Here is a 15,116-nt window from a genome sequence, read left to right as displayed (position 1 = left end):
TTACATGGAATAGCCCAACTCCAGAGGATAAAATCAAGGGAATTGAGATGAAATGAAGGGAGAGCATGCTTCCTTGTTCTGGCAACCTCCCCAGAATGAATGAAAGATGGTGAATGATGATCATCTTGTTTGAATGATAAAAGAAAATCATTGTTACCCTGGAGCTGGTCCCTGTTGGGGGTTAACTTCACAGTTGCCTTGTGTGGAATCCATCTACATACCCATGGGGAGTGGTAGTGCTGGGTAGTGGAGACTGTAGACTCCTAGGGATCATGGACTGTATGGTTCTCTTAACTCCATTTGGTGTCCAGCAGGGGAATGACTACATTTACAAATTTAGTGAAGGCTTCTTTCTTGCTGGAAAGTGAAAGTGAAAGTGTGTTAGTCGCACAGTTGGGTCTGACTCTTTTCAACCCCATGGACTGTAGCATGCTAGACTCCTCTGTCCATGGGATTCTCCAGGCAAGAATACTGGAGTGGGTAGCTGTTTCCTTCTCCAGGGGATCTTCCCGACCCAGGGATCAAAACTGGGTCTCCCGCATTGCAGGCTGATTCTTTACTGTCTGAGCCACCAGGGAAGCCCTGGCTAGAAATGAGGCTTAATATAAGAACAGGTCAGTCAGAAGAGGGAATCCTATTTTCTTCTGTTGGTAATGACAGCATGCTCTGTCAGTCAGGATTTTAAGGTTTGGGTGTTGTTCTGACTAGAGGCAGGGGGCAGATCAGATAACCTTTTTAAAGCCTTTCAGCCTGGAAGTCCAGTGGAAAGTGTTCCAAAAGCTACTTAATACTCTGGATTTATTTTTCTCCCTTGCTTTTTACAAAAATTTGCACTTCCAATTTACAGTGGCTATAATGTGCTAACGGGCTTTCCTCTCATTAAAAAACACGTGTGGATGTGAGAATGTTTCTCCTTAAGAAAAGATGGTCTCTGGGGCTTTGCTTCTGGCTTGAGGTCCTATGAGGTAGGTGTGATGAAACCTCCCCCGCAGTGGGTGGGGGTGTGAGCGAACCTCATGGGGGGCCAGCAGCTCTTCTGCTAATTTTGGCAGGAGAGGGAGACACTCAACTACTTGGCGAGGAAAGAGGGTAAGTTTTGCGATTTATTTGCAAATTGAGAGAAAATGAGTTTTCAGACATGTGTTCAGAGCCTGTCTAGTCTCTTCTACCATTAAACCTGTGTGTGTGTGTGTGTGTGTGTGTGCCCACGTGTGTGTCTGTGTGTATTAGTCACGCAGTGTGTCCGAATCTTTGTGACCCCATGGACTGTAGCTTGCCAGGCTCCTCTGTCCATGAAGTTCTCCAGGCAAGAATACTGGAGTGGGTTGCCACTCCCTTCTCCAGGGGATCTTCCTAACGCAGGGATCGAACCCGAGTCTCTCACATTGCAGGCAGATTCTTCACTGTCTGAGCCACCAGGGAAGCCCTTAAACCTGTTAGGACGGAAGTAATCCAAGTTCATGTTTTTCAGTCAAATCATTGTTCTTCCCATTCTAGTGCTTTGGGTGGCCAGTGGCAGCATGGTGGCCTGGGGTTAGGATTTTGAGAAGAAGGAGGAGAGGGAGAAGTGGACGGGTGATGTCTAGCAGCTGATACTTTACAGTCTGTGTGGAGACTGTCTTAGGCTTGCAGAACAAGGAATATAGAGGGAAAGCTTCCAGAGTGCTAGAAGGTTGAGAGAGAGAGAGAGTGATGCTCTTTAGGTCCTCAAAGTAAGGAGTCGATTAGATCAGAGCTTTTTAAAAGCACCTTACATTCACCATATTCCACCATTCTGTGATTCTTCTCACTATAGCTGGGTGATTTTTATGTAATTGTCAAAGAGAAGAAAGATCTTTTGAAAAAATATTTTTTTATTGTAGCTTGAGGATTAAATCATACAGCTCAAGTCCACTCATGAACTCATCAGCATACTTACTTTCTCAGGCCATAATGACTCCGTGGGCTAAGTGAAAATTTCATTCCTTTGGAAAATTGAATTAGCACAGCCAAATCAGCAGAAAATTATCTTTGACTAGTAGGTGTTATTTCTACACCATTCTGCTTTGCCTAAAAAAATAATGACTCTGAGACTTTAGCTTGATGGCTAAGCAATACAGCCAGTGTCTACCATTTTCTTTCACAGTCCCAAGAACTGTTGTAGATATTTTACACACACTTGTTCATTTAATCCCCAGAAGAGCTCTAGGAGATAAGTTGATACTAAACTCTCACTTAATCGATAAGGAAATTGAAGATTAAAGAGATCAGGCAACCTGTCAAGGCTTGGATTAATCTTTGGGTATAGTGGCTAAGTGAGAGCTGTCCCGTAAACTCTACTTGTCCATCCTCCGCCTCTCCCAGGGGGTCAGTAAAACTGACCAGCTGCACTCATCATACTTGGGTGGAATTAAGGATGAGACATCGTGGAAGATCCCTGTTTGGGATATGAAAGCATGAACAGGAAGCCGTAGTTTCCATGAAAGTGGGTCAGTAAGATATGCTGTAACAGTAAGTAGATCACTTATTTTCTGAACATTGCTATTAGGAATTAGAAGCCTAGCAAGATCCCTAGGTTTATAATTCTCTGTCTCCAAATGATAAGAACAAAAGGTAACAGTGAGTGCTGATGTTTACAGATTTTATATCTGCTAATTCATTTAAAATGACAACAGCCCCTTGAGATAGCTGTGGCTATCTTCCTCATTTTCCAGATGGGGAAAACTGAGACCCAGGGTGGTGCAGAAACAGCCAGGAAGTGGCAGAGCTGGGTGTGAGCCCAGGCTGTTTAAGCATTATTCTAGCCTGCCTCTCAGCAGCAGCACTCAGCTTTGGCAATTCTGAAATATTTGTTTCTGCGATGCATATAGGACTTAGTCCTTCAGAGTGGGATGAGGCTGAGAAGAACTGGATGTTGAGCTATGTCTTCTGTGAATGTTCGTGTGTTTGAACCAGCTGGCTCTCTTCCTCTGGGGTCTTTTTCTAGGGATGGGGCAGGAATGCCCCTCACGGGGCCTCCCTGAGGTTGTCTGTGGGATACCCAATTCACCCTGCTGCATGGAATTCCTTTCTTGACCCTGTCTTCTGAAATAAGAAGGCTGGAATTTGAGGGTACTCTTCTACAGAATCTGTAACTCCTTCAAGATTGTATTTGCTCATTTCATCTTCATTGAACATTAATGGGTTTAAATGTGGCATCAGAACTTGCTCTATAACGGTGCTTATAGAAGGAAACAGGCTCAGAAAGATTAAGTGACTTCTCCAATTTCACATGAAGTTGTACGTTGCTGAGCACAAAGGCTATCTTACTTGAGCCAGGATTCAACCGAGATAAACCAACAGCCTGTTTCCGCTCTTGTCCTTGGAGTTTGGCAGGGGCCGGAAGTAGGGAGGACTCAGACGCACTGGAACTACTCAAAACACAAATTAGAGCGAGAAACTGATATGCTGATCTGATAGAAGAGAGGACAGAGAGGGGATAGCCACACCCACTCCTCTTTGCACGCTTAGGCATCTGTGCTCCTCAACTAGGCAGTTGGTAGTATTTGAGTATGAATGAATGGATCCCTACTGTCCTTTCAGTTCTGCTCCACATTCAGAGCATGGAGAGCTCGGGTGGATGAGGGTGAAGACCTCAGTGGGGAGATGGCTTCAGGTAGAGAGCAGATGTGGGAAGTAGAGGGCATGTATGCAGAGGTATCTGTGGGCAAAGGCCGTTTGCACCTGGAATGCTTAACCTGGCCCACAGGTGCATTTTTCTTAACTCCGGTAAAATCTTGTCTTTTCTCCAAATTCTCAAATTGGGAAATAACATCAGCCGGTGCCAGGAAAATTGTAGACTTTTCTTTGTTAGTTGCTCTTCTGCACACTTCTGCCATTGCCACGGGCCTCAAGCCTAACCTGTTAACCATTTGTATTCGCTCACATTATTCCTGAATGTGAGTCATGTGGTGTCTGGGCTCACCCCCCTGGGCTTTCCTTTCCAGGTGAACATGTTTGTTGAAGGATTCCATGATGCCATCCTCCTCTACGTCCTGGCTTTACGTGAAGTACTCAGAGCTGGTTATAGTAAGAAGGATGGAGGGAAAATTATCCAGCAGACTTGGAACCGAACATTTGAAGGTGAGGATTCAGTCTACAAGGTAATAGCGTTCTGCTGCTGATCAAGTTGCTTTTTTTCTGGTTCTGTTTTTCTCTCTTACAACTATGGGACCTTGCCAGTGTCTTAGTTTTCTCAGCTATAAAAGGATAATAAGTCATGATCAACCTACTTCACAGGCTTGTGAAAATTAAATGAGATAAAGCTTATGAAAGTGCTTTGAAAGAGTCCCACTGAAATAGGAAGCACCTTGTCTCCTGATGGCAACAATTTTGTGCTAAGTCACTTCAGTCATGTCTGACTCTTTGCAACCCCTGGACTGTAGCCTGTCCGGCTTCTCTGTCCATAGGATTTTCTAGGCAAGAATACTGAAGTGGGTTGCCATGCCCTTCTCCAGGAGATCTTCCTGACCCAGGGATGGAATCCCAGTCTCTTGTGTCTCCTGCATTGATTGGTGGGTTCTTTACCTCTTTACCACTAGTGTCACCTGGGAAGCCCCTAGGCTTCTTTAAACTTGTCATAAGCCTCATTCACAGCAATCAGTTTGTGAAGAGTTCTGTGATCAGTTTTAGAAGAAATTATCCCCAATACACTTTCCTCTGTTCAAAACATCTGGAGGTTTGAGATGATGAGCAGGTCCAGTTGAGCTCTCTGCTTGTAATTTTCAAAATGGTGAATACTGGTTGTTGCTTTCTTAAGAACAGAGGAAATATAAGAACAACAACAAAAGAAATGGCATGTCATCTCCTCACTCAAGCAATTTTGTTGACATTTAAAGATTGTGCAAGAATGAGACTATTCTTGGCTGGAAAGTTAAACACTACAAAAATGTACAAAATGAAAAGTGAAAGTTTTCCTTTCCACCCTAGTCCCCTCTCCCCAATGTAATGGCTATTAAAAATTTCCTATGATTCAGCCTAAAAATATTCTGTGCCTTCTGCCAGCACATATGCATTTGTATATCTTATCTAAAAAATTTACACAAAAGGGTCATACTAGGAATGCCATTCCTTATCTTAGCTTTTTCACTTGTATGTCAAGCAAAAGAATTTTCCATATGAGCACTCATAAATTCAGCACATTTTAAAATGATGGTTCCATGTTTTTCCATTGTTTGGCTGTACAAGGATTTCTTTACCCAGTCTCCTATTGATGGACACTTCAGTTATCTAGTTTTTTCTATTGTGCAAAATGCTATCATGAGGTTACACATCTTGATGAATTTCTGTGAGTACATCCAATAGGGAACATTCTTAGTCGTGGCTTATCTGGGTCCAAAATTATATTGGTGCCTTTTAAAGTGCGTTGTTGTTCAGTCACTAAGTTGTGTCCAACTCTTTGTGACCCTATGGACTGCAGCATGCCAGAGTTCCCTATCCCTCACCATCACCCAGAGTTTGCCCAAGTTCTTGTCCATTGAATCGGTGATGTTATCCAACCATCTCATCCTCTGTTGTCCCCTTCTCCTGGAGGAGGGAATGGCAAACCACTGAAGTACACTTGCTGTGAGAACCCCATGAACTGTATAAAAAGGCAAAGTACATTAGATATTGCCAAAGAACTTCCAGAAAGGTCTACTAGTCCATATTCTTGCTAATGGTGTATAAAATACTAGTTTCCTCTCATGTCAGTTCAGTTCAGTCGCTCAGTCGTGTCCAACTCTTTGCAACCCCATGAACTGCAGCACACCAGGCCTCCCTGTCCATCACCAACTCCCGGAGTTTACCCAAACTCATGTCCATTGAGTCAGTGATGCCATCTAACCATCTCATCCTCTGTCATCCCCTTCTCCTCCTGCCCTCAATCTTTCCCAACATCAGGGTCTTTTCAAATGAGTCTGCTCTTTGCATCAAGTGGTCAAAATATTTGAGTTTCAGCTTCAACATCAGTCCTTCCAATGAACACCCAGGACTGGTTGGATCTCCTTGCTGTCCAAGGGACTCTCAAGAGTCTTCTCCATACCACAGTTCAAAAGCATCAATTCTTCTGCGCTCAGCTTTCTTTATAGTTCAACTCTCACATCCATACATGACTACTGGAAAAACCATAGCCTTGACTAGATGGACCTATGTTGGCAAAGTAATGTCTCTGCTTTTTAATGTGCTATCTAGGTTGGTCTAACTTTCCTTCCAAGGAGCAAGCGTCTTTTAATTTCATGGCTGCAATCACCATCTGCAGTGATTTGGGAACCCCCCAAAACAAAGTCAGCCACTGTTTCCACTGTTTCCACTGTTTCCCCATCTATTTGCCATGAAGTGGTGGGACTAGATGCCATGATCTTAGTTTTCTGAATGTTGAGCTTTAAGACAACTTTTTCACTCTCCTCTTTCACTTTCATCAAGAGGCTCTTTAGTTCTTATTCACTTTCTGGCATAAGGTTGGTGTCATCTGCATATCTGAGGTCACTGATATTTCTCCCAGCAATCTTGATCCAATCTTGTGCTTCCTCCAGCCCAGCATTTCTCATGATGTACTCTGCATATAAGTTAAATAAGCAGGGTGACAATATACAGCCTTGACGTACTCCTTTTCCTATTTGGAACCAGTCTGTTGGTCCATGTCCAGTTCTAACTGTTGCTTCCTGACCTGCCATCAGTCAAAAATGAGCATGAGACTCAATATTAGAACACCCAGTTGCTGGAGCCCTGGGGACATCAACTTCATATTCAACTCACTCATTCATTCATTCATCAGGTATTCTTGAGTACTTTCTATGTGCCAGGCGCTGGGTTAAGGGGCTGATAACTCAGCAGTAATTAAAGATGTTCCTTGAAATCAGCTGAGCTTCTGTGGAATAAATACACTACTTCAGGGGCTGGGAAGTGAATCAGGTTAAGGGGGATAGAAAGTGATGGGAGGGGTATAGTAGGGCTACTAATTTAAATAGAGTTCAGCAAAGGTTTCTCTGATAAGTGGCAGTTGGGTACAGACCTCAGGGAACTGAGATATATGATGCAGCTATTTAGGAGAGAATAGTCCAGAGACAGCAGCAAACACAGAGACCCTGAGTGTAGCTGGGGGACAGTGGTGAATGCCCTGGGAACAGCCTGTGGGCCTGTGTGGCTAAAGCAGTATGGGAGTTGCAGTGTGAAGTGAGCCAGAGACAGTGTGAAGTGGACCAGACCTTGTGGGCATGGAAGCTGCATTGAGAACCTTGAACGAGATGGAAGCCACCAGACGGTGTCAAGGAAACATGATCTGTCTTGAATCTTTAAAAGGGAGCCCTCTGGGATCCGTGTAGAAAATAAACTATAGGGTGTGTACAGATGTGAAAGCTGGACCATAAAGAAGGCTGAACACTGAAGAATTGACGCTTTCAAATTGTGGTGCTGGAGAAGACTCTTGAGAGTCCCTTGGACAGCACGGAGATCAAACCAGTCAATCCTAAAGGAAATCAACCCTGAATATTCATTGGAAGGACTGATGCTGAAGCTCCAATACTTTGACCACCTGATGTGAGGAGCCAACTCATTGGAAAAGATCCTGATGCTGGGAAAGATTGGATGGCAAGAGGAGAGGGGGGTGACAGAGGATGAGATGGTTGGGTGGCATCACTGACTCAATGGACACGAGTTTGAGCAAACTCAGGAAGATAGTGAAGGACAGGGAATCCTACTGTGCTGCGGTTCACGGGGTCACAAAGAGTCAGACATGACTTAGCAACTGAACAACAATGCTGATGGATATCATCTGAGGACCACTGACATACAGGTCACTCACCAGGTCAGAAAACCAGCATCCTAGCCACTGACTGTCACCTCAGTCCTTTGGTTTTCTCCTTGGTCACCTGTATCAAGAGGGGTTGGCTCAGCTGATGACGGACAAACGCCCTTTGAGCTCTGCATCATGCCAACAATTTGAGCCCTTGAATGTACTGGGGCTGTGCCTTTCTGCCTTACCAAGACTAGATTCAGGGCATGTACTGTTTTTCTCACTTAGGACTCTCCTCTACCCACTGCCTCACCTTGTCCTTGGTCATTAGAAAGGGTAAGATGGTACAGAGGGGTCAGGTTCCAGCGAGAATTGTCTGGACGGCAGCTGTGGTGACAGTTGGTGGGTTTCATTTCTCCTTGCAGGTTTTAGTAGATGCCACAGCTTACTCTAACCCAGAGTGGCATCTGCTTTAACTTTGAACAGATTGTAGGACAGGAACAAATCAAATAACCCTTCAGGGTTGTCTTGCTCGACCTCTGACAGCTTTAGCTGAGGAGCTGAAGTCAAATGGGATCAGTCAGGGGTCATATTAGGACAGAATCAGATTTCCCAGAAGTTATGTCCCATGCCCTGAGAACTGGCATATGTGGATACAACCTTGGTAGGCCACATCCCGTTCCTAACTCTTCCTCTCTGCATGGTGTGGTCATTTGCTCCCGGTCTTCCAAGGGAGGTTGTTAAGGGAAGGGCAGGTGCCCACGATGGCTGGAACTCAGTTTTGCATAGAGGTCATGGACTAAATTTTCCTGTGGGCCAATCTGAGGCTTCCATTCTAGAGCTGGGTCTACACAGGCAATATTAAATGAGTCCCAGAATAATCAACTGTATAGTTCAGTCCAAACTTAGAATCTCATCTGTCCAATGTAAAGATAACTGAAGCCAAGTTAAGTGTTGACCTTGAATTGTTTGGGGAGCTTGTTCTGTTTGCTAAACAATGATCAACCTGAGGGTAAACCCCCAAAGAACTATAAAAAAAAATCCCTAACCATTCTAAAATTAAAAACAATTAAAATTTTAATAGTTGCTGTAAGTGACCACTGAGTTGTCAAGGGAAAAATACTCTGGATGTTATTTGACAAATTTGGATTTTATAACCGTGAAACTTATGACCGACTCTCAAGACTTTCAATAAACGGCCTGGGAAGAAGCTGAATTTCCTCGCTGTGGGAGAGGTCAGGGTGACAAGGTAAATAGGACTGTGGCTCAAACCCCGAGCTCCACTGCAGGCCAATAGAAAGGAGGGTAGAAAGTCTAATTACTTATGTACAGGAAAATTCTTCTGTGAGCCTGACACTCTCACCTTAGGTATAATAGTCTCAGGTGAAGTCTCACTTGCTAATTGGCCACCCTGAGGGTTCACACCCCATTTCTTGGCAGAACTGTAATAGCTTAAAGTGTAATGAGGTCTTGGATTACTAGGGCCACCTTGTCTTATAAAATACTCTGCAAAACACTTAGCAGAACACACCATCATAAACACCTCCAAACACAACGGCAGATGTTCTGGACAGCTAGTATGTTTGGAGATACATCTGTATCTATTTTTCAGTGACATTTATTACTTAAAAGTTGTGTAGACTGTCAAGGATAAGCTAGCTTGAGACACGTGTATCCTCTGTAAGCAGTCTCTATTAAGAAGACAAAAAAAAAAAAATTAGGATGAATAGTAGCTCCATTCTGTTTCCGGCAAAGTAGACCAAAGTCTGGAAAAATCAGAGGGCCTTCAAACCACAACCCAGAGGAGAGCAAACCCAAATACTTGCTCTCTCCAAACCACACTAGAGGATGGAACTTTCCCTTGGGACTCCTTTCCCCAGACGTTCATTTTATTTCCGGTGAGAACCAAATCAATAGAGACCCCAATTAAGAACTATACTGAACTCTGCCACAGTTTAAAATGAAAGAAAACAAATACTTAGGATGTGGCTGACACATATATTCTCTTACTTAGTTAAGGAAAATGACAATAGACATTTTTAATATCAGCTAATGATTTACATGTTTGCTCGCATCGATTAGCTGCTATAAGCCACCATTGCTAGCCCAAGCAAACCTAACACTTCATGTGGCACTCCCGGCCCTCCACGCTCTGGCCTCCTTGCTCCAGGTTTGCACCTCACTGTTCCCTTCCATCCACATGGGCCACCTCCCTCCAAACCTCCCTGTCCCCTTGATTCCTTTCAGCTTTTGTGCCTTTGTAAATACTCACAAGGCTGCCTTTCTACCTAGAACACTCCCATACCCTGCTGGCTGCTTGTCCAAATCAGAGGCTTCACCAACATACCTACTAAAGGCCTGCTCTTCTACTGGATCCTCTGCGAGTCTCCAGCTAGATGTTCCTGCCCGTCCCTTGAGTGGTGTGGATACCATCCTAGGTCCTCTCCCAGATTCCAGGCATAGTGATAGTAATAACAAAAGAAGAAAACAACCGACTTCTCTGAAACCCACAAGTACTTTACCTGTGTTAGCTCCCTTAATCTTTTCAGCAGCCTCTTGGCAGAGAGGTACTATCCTGCTTTCTTTACAGTTCTGGAGACTGGGGCTCAGAGGTCTAAATCCTTGCCCAAGGTCACAGAGCTAGGAAATGTGAAAGCTGGGATTCAGATGCAGGTGGTCAGATTCCCGTGCCAACAAGATAAATTCCTAGTCCAGGCTGCTTTTCTCTTGAGCAGACATTGTATCCGGTTCATCTTTGCCTCTGCTGCAGTATTGAATTCAGCCCCTAGTAATTGCTGGATAAACAGTGAATGATTTACTGTATCTATAGGAGATGATGAGTGTTAACTAAACTCATTTCACAATATTTATGTCAAATCTTTATGCTGGACTCTTGAAACTTACACAGTGAGATATGTCGATTACATCTCAATTAAACTGGAAAACAAAGATACAGCCCCTCAAAGAATGAATGCATGAACACAAGTGGGATAAACTAGCTCTTCTTTGGTTCTTGGCTTCCATGACCTGTGAAGCAGGTCCTCTGCTCTCCTGTGCATTCGAGGAGTGCACACGGAAGCACATTCACTGAATCCTGGCCCTGAAACAGGTTTTCCTTTATAATGTTTGTCCAGTGATAACATGAACCCATGACAAGTCTAGGAATGTGCTACAACTCCTCTTCTTACTCTTCACTAAAAAAAATTAATACAAAACTATGGGATAAGCATACTGCTTTCAGGATTAGCCTTAGCCTTTTTTTTTTTCTTTAACATATTCCCCAAAAAAGGTCATTTGTTTCTTTTTCTTTTCATTTTTAAATGGAGAAATGTTAAGAATTTAGGAATGCAGACACAGATGAAATTACAATGTCTTTCCAAATGCCAACAAAAATGCTCCGAGTCTGATGAGATTCCCTGTGGCATGAGTTTGTTGAAAAAATCCTGTCAATTCATTTTCTTGTTTTTGTTGGCGGACAGAGGTATTTTAAATAACCAACTGGAGCTCCTTGCATCTCATCTTCTAGGTATTGCTGGGCAGGTGTCCATAGATGCCAACGGAGACCGGTATGGGGATTTCTCCGTAATTGCCATGACGGACACAGAAGCGGGCACCCAGGAGGTAAGCAGATGGGACCTCCACCCCAGCCTCCTCTGCTTGTTGAGATTCCAAGGAATGTATTTGTCCTGGTGTCCAAACAGCTGCCCCCAAAGCAGCCTCCAAATAAAAATGAGCTGAACACCAGGAGTTTCCAAGTGAGGGGACTTCCTTCTGGCTGAGCGTATCAGGGAAGGCTTCAGGAAGTGGTTCCTTGTTTATCCTAAGTGGGGACATCCTTCCTATCAAGTGGCCGAGAATCACACTTCAGTCCTAAGATGCAGAACAGCATCACTGGATGAGAGACTAAAAGTGAATTTGTATATTTCCTCCCTTAAAATTTGAAAAAAAAATTTTTTTTTTTGGCAAGAGGTGGTTACAAACTGGACCATGCATTAGTATTTAAAAGGATGATGGAGTTTCAGGATAGCATCACTAGAAGAAAAGGACATAGAGATGAGTCTCTGACACTTACTGGGGTACGAGCTCTCTGCCTCAGCTTCCTCGGCCGTAACAAGGAGATTGTCACATCTCCCTTGCTGACCTCACATGTGGTCATGAACACCAGGTGAAATGGAACTTGGAGAAGTATTATATAAATTTTGTATGATAAATATATAAATAAAGAGGATGTGAATACACCGTGTTTGAGGTCAGATGATGCAGTTCCTTCTTTAATTCTCTGATGGCTCTCACCCAGGGTTGATGACTGCTGTCATACTTCATGTGACCTGGCATGAAGGACTTGGCTGTTCTTCTCTTTGTCCACACGGCCCTGGCCTCTGTGGGAGGGGCCAGGCCACCAGGATCTGTATTGGTTACCTTTGCTATAAGATTTTTTTACCCTCGATGGTCGAGTCTCATGTATATTCATTCCAGTCTCTCCTCTATAGAAGGTGGCTAGTAATAGTCTATAATAGAGAGGGTCATGGTGAGGACTCAAGCATGAATATGTGTAAAGTACTTGGTATGTGCTCAGTACATATCAGTGATTGTTGGAGTTTGGTGATTATCTAGAATTCTTTTCATTCCAACATGAGAGCCTGTGGGGCCTCTTTCAGGAGAGAGGAGGCAGGGGGTGTCACCGTCCCCCAGAAGCAGGGTGCCGCTGTCGAGACAGTAGGGAAGTGGATCCTGTGAACCTGGGTGCGAAGGTAGCGCTAGCTCAGGGATCGGGAGCTGATGAAACAGTTGTTTAAACCAGAAGCTGAGGGTAACCCTTGAACTGAGCCATAAAAGAATACTGATTTTTCAGGGATCACAGGAACTAACTGAAAAGAGTTCAGCTTGGAGGTGGGGTGCAAATAGGATGTATTCAACAGAGAGGAGAAGGTAACTCTCAAAGTCAAGATGGAGAAGAGCCTTCTAACCAGAGGAAGGTGAAGTGGAAGGTTCCTAAAGAGGCTCTCTGAGGCTTGAATTCTGTGTCAAGCTCACTGAGCAGCGTGAGGCCTGCTTAGCCTGGGAATAAGATGGGTCGTGACCTCCCTCTTCCTGGAACGAACTGGGTCTTGACAGATGGCTGACCTGCAGGCGGGAGGGGCAGCACTCTCCCCGGAGCAAGGGGAAAGCCATACCTTCCTAGGTTACTGCTTTCTGTATAACCACCTTCCCCTCCATGGGGAGCCCGTGCTTCCTAAATTATGCTCACTTTACAAGCACTGTTGGCACCTTGATTTACAAAGATTTCAGAAACACATTATTGTAGTCAGCCTGGAGGGTCTGGGGGCCTACTCTGGGCCTCCTTTGCAAACAGAGAACTTCACCTTTCAGTTTGTGCATTTTTTTTTTCTTTCATATAGGTTATTGGTGATTACTTTGGAAAAGAAGGTCGTTTTGAAATGCGGCCAAATGTCAAATATCCTTGGGGACCTTTAAAACTGAGAATAGATGAAACCAGAATGGTGGAACACACGAACAGCTCTCCTTGCAAAGCATGTAAGTTTAGAGACTTAATTCACTCTGTGTTTCATCTGCAGTATCCGTAATAACACAGGGGTCATTTAGGAGCTCCTGTTCTGAAAGAGCAGATTGCTGTCTCTGATGTGGAAAAACCCACGGCAATAGTTCACAAACCAGCATCCACCTTCATCAGAGGCTTCCAGGTTCTTCTTCTCTTCTATCCTTTTCCAATATGGTAGATGGCATCTTCCTATTTTTACATCTCTTACTATAATCTCTTGGTATTTGAGGTTTTAAACTTTTAGGGAAAATTAAAATATCAAATACTAAATGTCACTCACTATTCATCTATTGTTTCAAAGTTTGTGTTTATTCTCTTACCCACCCAGAACCAAATAATGTTCCTTCAGTTCAGTTCAGTCGCTCAGTCGTGTCCGACTCTTTGCGACCCCATGAATTGCAGCACGCCAGACCTCCCTGTCCGTCACAAACTCCCAGAGTTTACTCAAACTCATGCCCATTGAGTCGGTGATACCATCCAGCCATCTCATCCTCTGTTGTTCCCTTCTCCTGCCCCCAATCCCTCCCAGCATCAGGGTCTTTTCCAACGAGTCAACTCCGCATGAGGTGGACAAAGTATTGGAGTTTCAGCTTCAGCATCAGTCCTTCCAATGAATGCCCAGGACTGATCTCCTTCAGGATGGACTGGTTGGATCTCCTTGCAGTCCAAGGGACTCTCAAGAGTCTTCTCCAACACCATAGTTCAAAAGCATCAATTTTTCGGTGCTCAGCTTTCTTCACAGTCCAACTCTCACATCCATACGTGACCAATGTTCCTTAGACACCTAAAAATTTACAAATTAGCAAGTAAGTATAAAATATGTTATTTATGAGCAGCCTTGTCATAAATGTAGAGGCAAGTGGAGGTTCTTATAAGAAGCTTACAAACAGGAATGTGGTTGGAAATCATTGCTCTAGAAAGATCCTTTGATAATCAAAGTGGGAGAGAGAATTAAGTGAGTATCAACCTTTTAAGGAAGTGGTTCACTTTAATATCTGGGGGCTCGGACAGTAAAGAATCTGCCTGTGATGATGGAGACCTGGGTTTGGTCCCTGGGTCGGGAAGTTCCCCTGGAGGAGGGCATGGTAACCCACTCTAGTATTCATGCCTGTTGAATCCTCATGGACAGAGGAGCCTGGCAGACTACAGTCCATGGGGTCACAAAGAGTTGGACATGACTGAGCGACTTTCACTCACTCACTCATTCAGTCACTCACTCATTCTCACTCACTCACGCACTCACTCATTCACTCATGTGTGCTCCTTATGTTTTGGGAACAGTCTTCAAACTGCGATGTATCTATGTATATGCAATAAGTGGAAAGGCATAAATATATTAAAAACACAGTCTCTGGAGTTATTGGGCCTGGATTTGAAATCCCATCATGTTCACTCACTGTGACCTCAGGATCATTTCTTCATTTCTTTAAACCTCAGTTTTCTCATAAGTAAAATGAAAGAAATGTACCCAACTCTCAGGAATGCTTTGAGGATTAAATACAAGAATGTGTTAAAGACTGTGTCCTAAACTCCTTCTACACAAGCTAGCTATTTATCATTTTTATGTAATATCTGGGACACTACAGAACTTGATTGTTTAAAATTGTTACATTTTCACAAAGCTATATAAGACATTTTGACATGAAACTCTGGTTTTAGTGAGAGAACATCTAAAAACAGAACATTAACCCAATAGATTTTTCACCAAATCTCCCAGCACTCGGAAGTGTCACCATCCATCTGTGAAAATGAGAAGAGCCGGCTCAGTCCCACGGTCCAGGTGGTTGTCCTCTCTGGCTGGAAACTCAAAAGTATGTGTGTAGATCT

General features: G+C 43.8%; 1 protein-coding gene across 2 annotated transcripts in view; it reads left to right on the top strand.

The window, feature by feature from the left end:
* Window positions 1-15,116, top strand: part of NPR3 (natriuretic peptide receptor 3) — a 72,238-nt gene that overhangs the window by 52,604 nt on the left and 4,518 nt on the right. For both annotated transcript variants that reach the window (XM_043887102.1, XM_043887103.1), the window contains exons 4-6: window positions 3,966-4,101; window positions 11,256-11,350; window positions 13,129-13,264. In XM_043887102.1, coding sequence (XP_043743037.1) covers window positions 3,966-4,101; window positions 11,256-11,350; window positions 13,129-13,264 — 367 coding nt within the window. The remainder of the gene's footprint in view (window positions 1-3,965; window positions 4,102-11,255; window positions 11,351-13,128; window positions 13,265-15,116) is intronic.

This window comes from Cervus elaphus, chromosome 25, assembly GCF_910594005.1.
Source record: "Cervus elaphus chromosome 25, mCerEla1.1, whole genome shotgun sequence".
Classification (NCBI taxonomy): Eukaryota; Metazoa; Chordata; class Mammalia; order Artiodactyla; family Cervidae; genus Cervus; species Cervus elaphus.
This window is presented reverse-complemented; position numbering and strand designations above follow the sequence as displayed.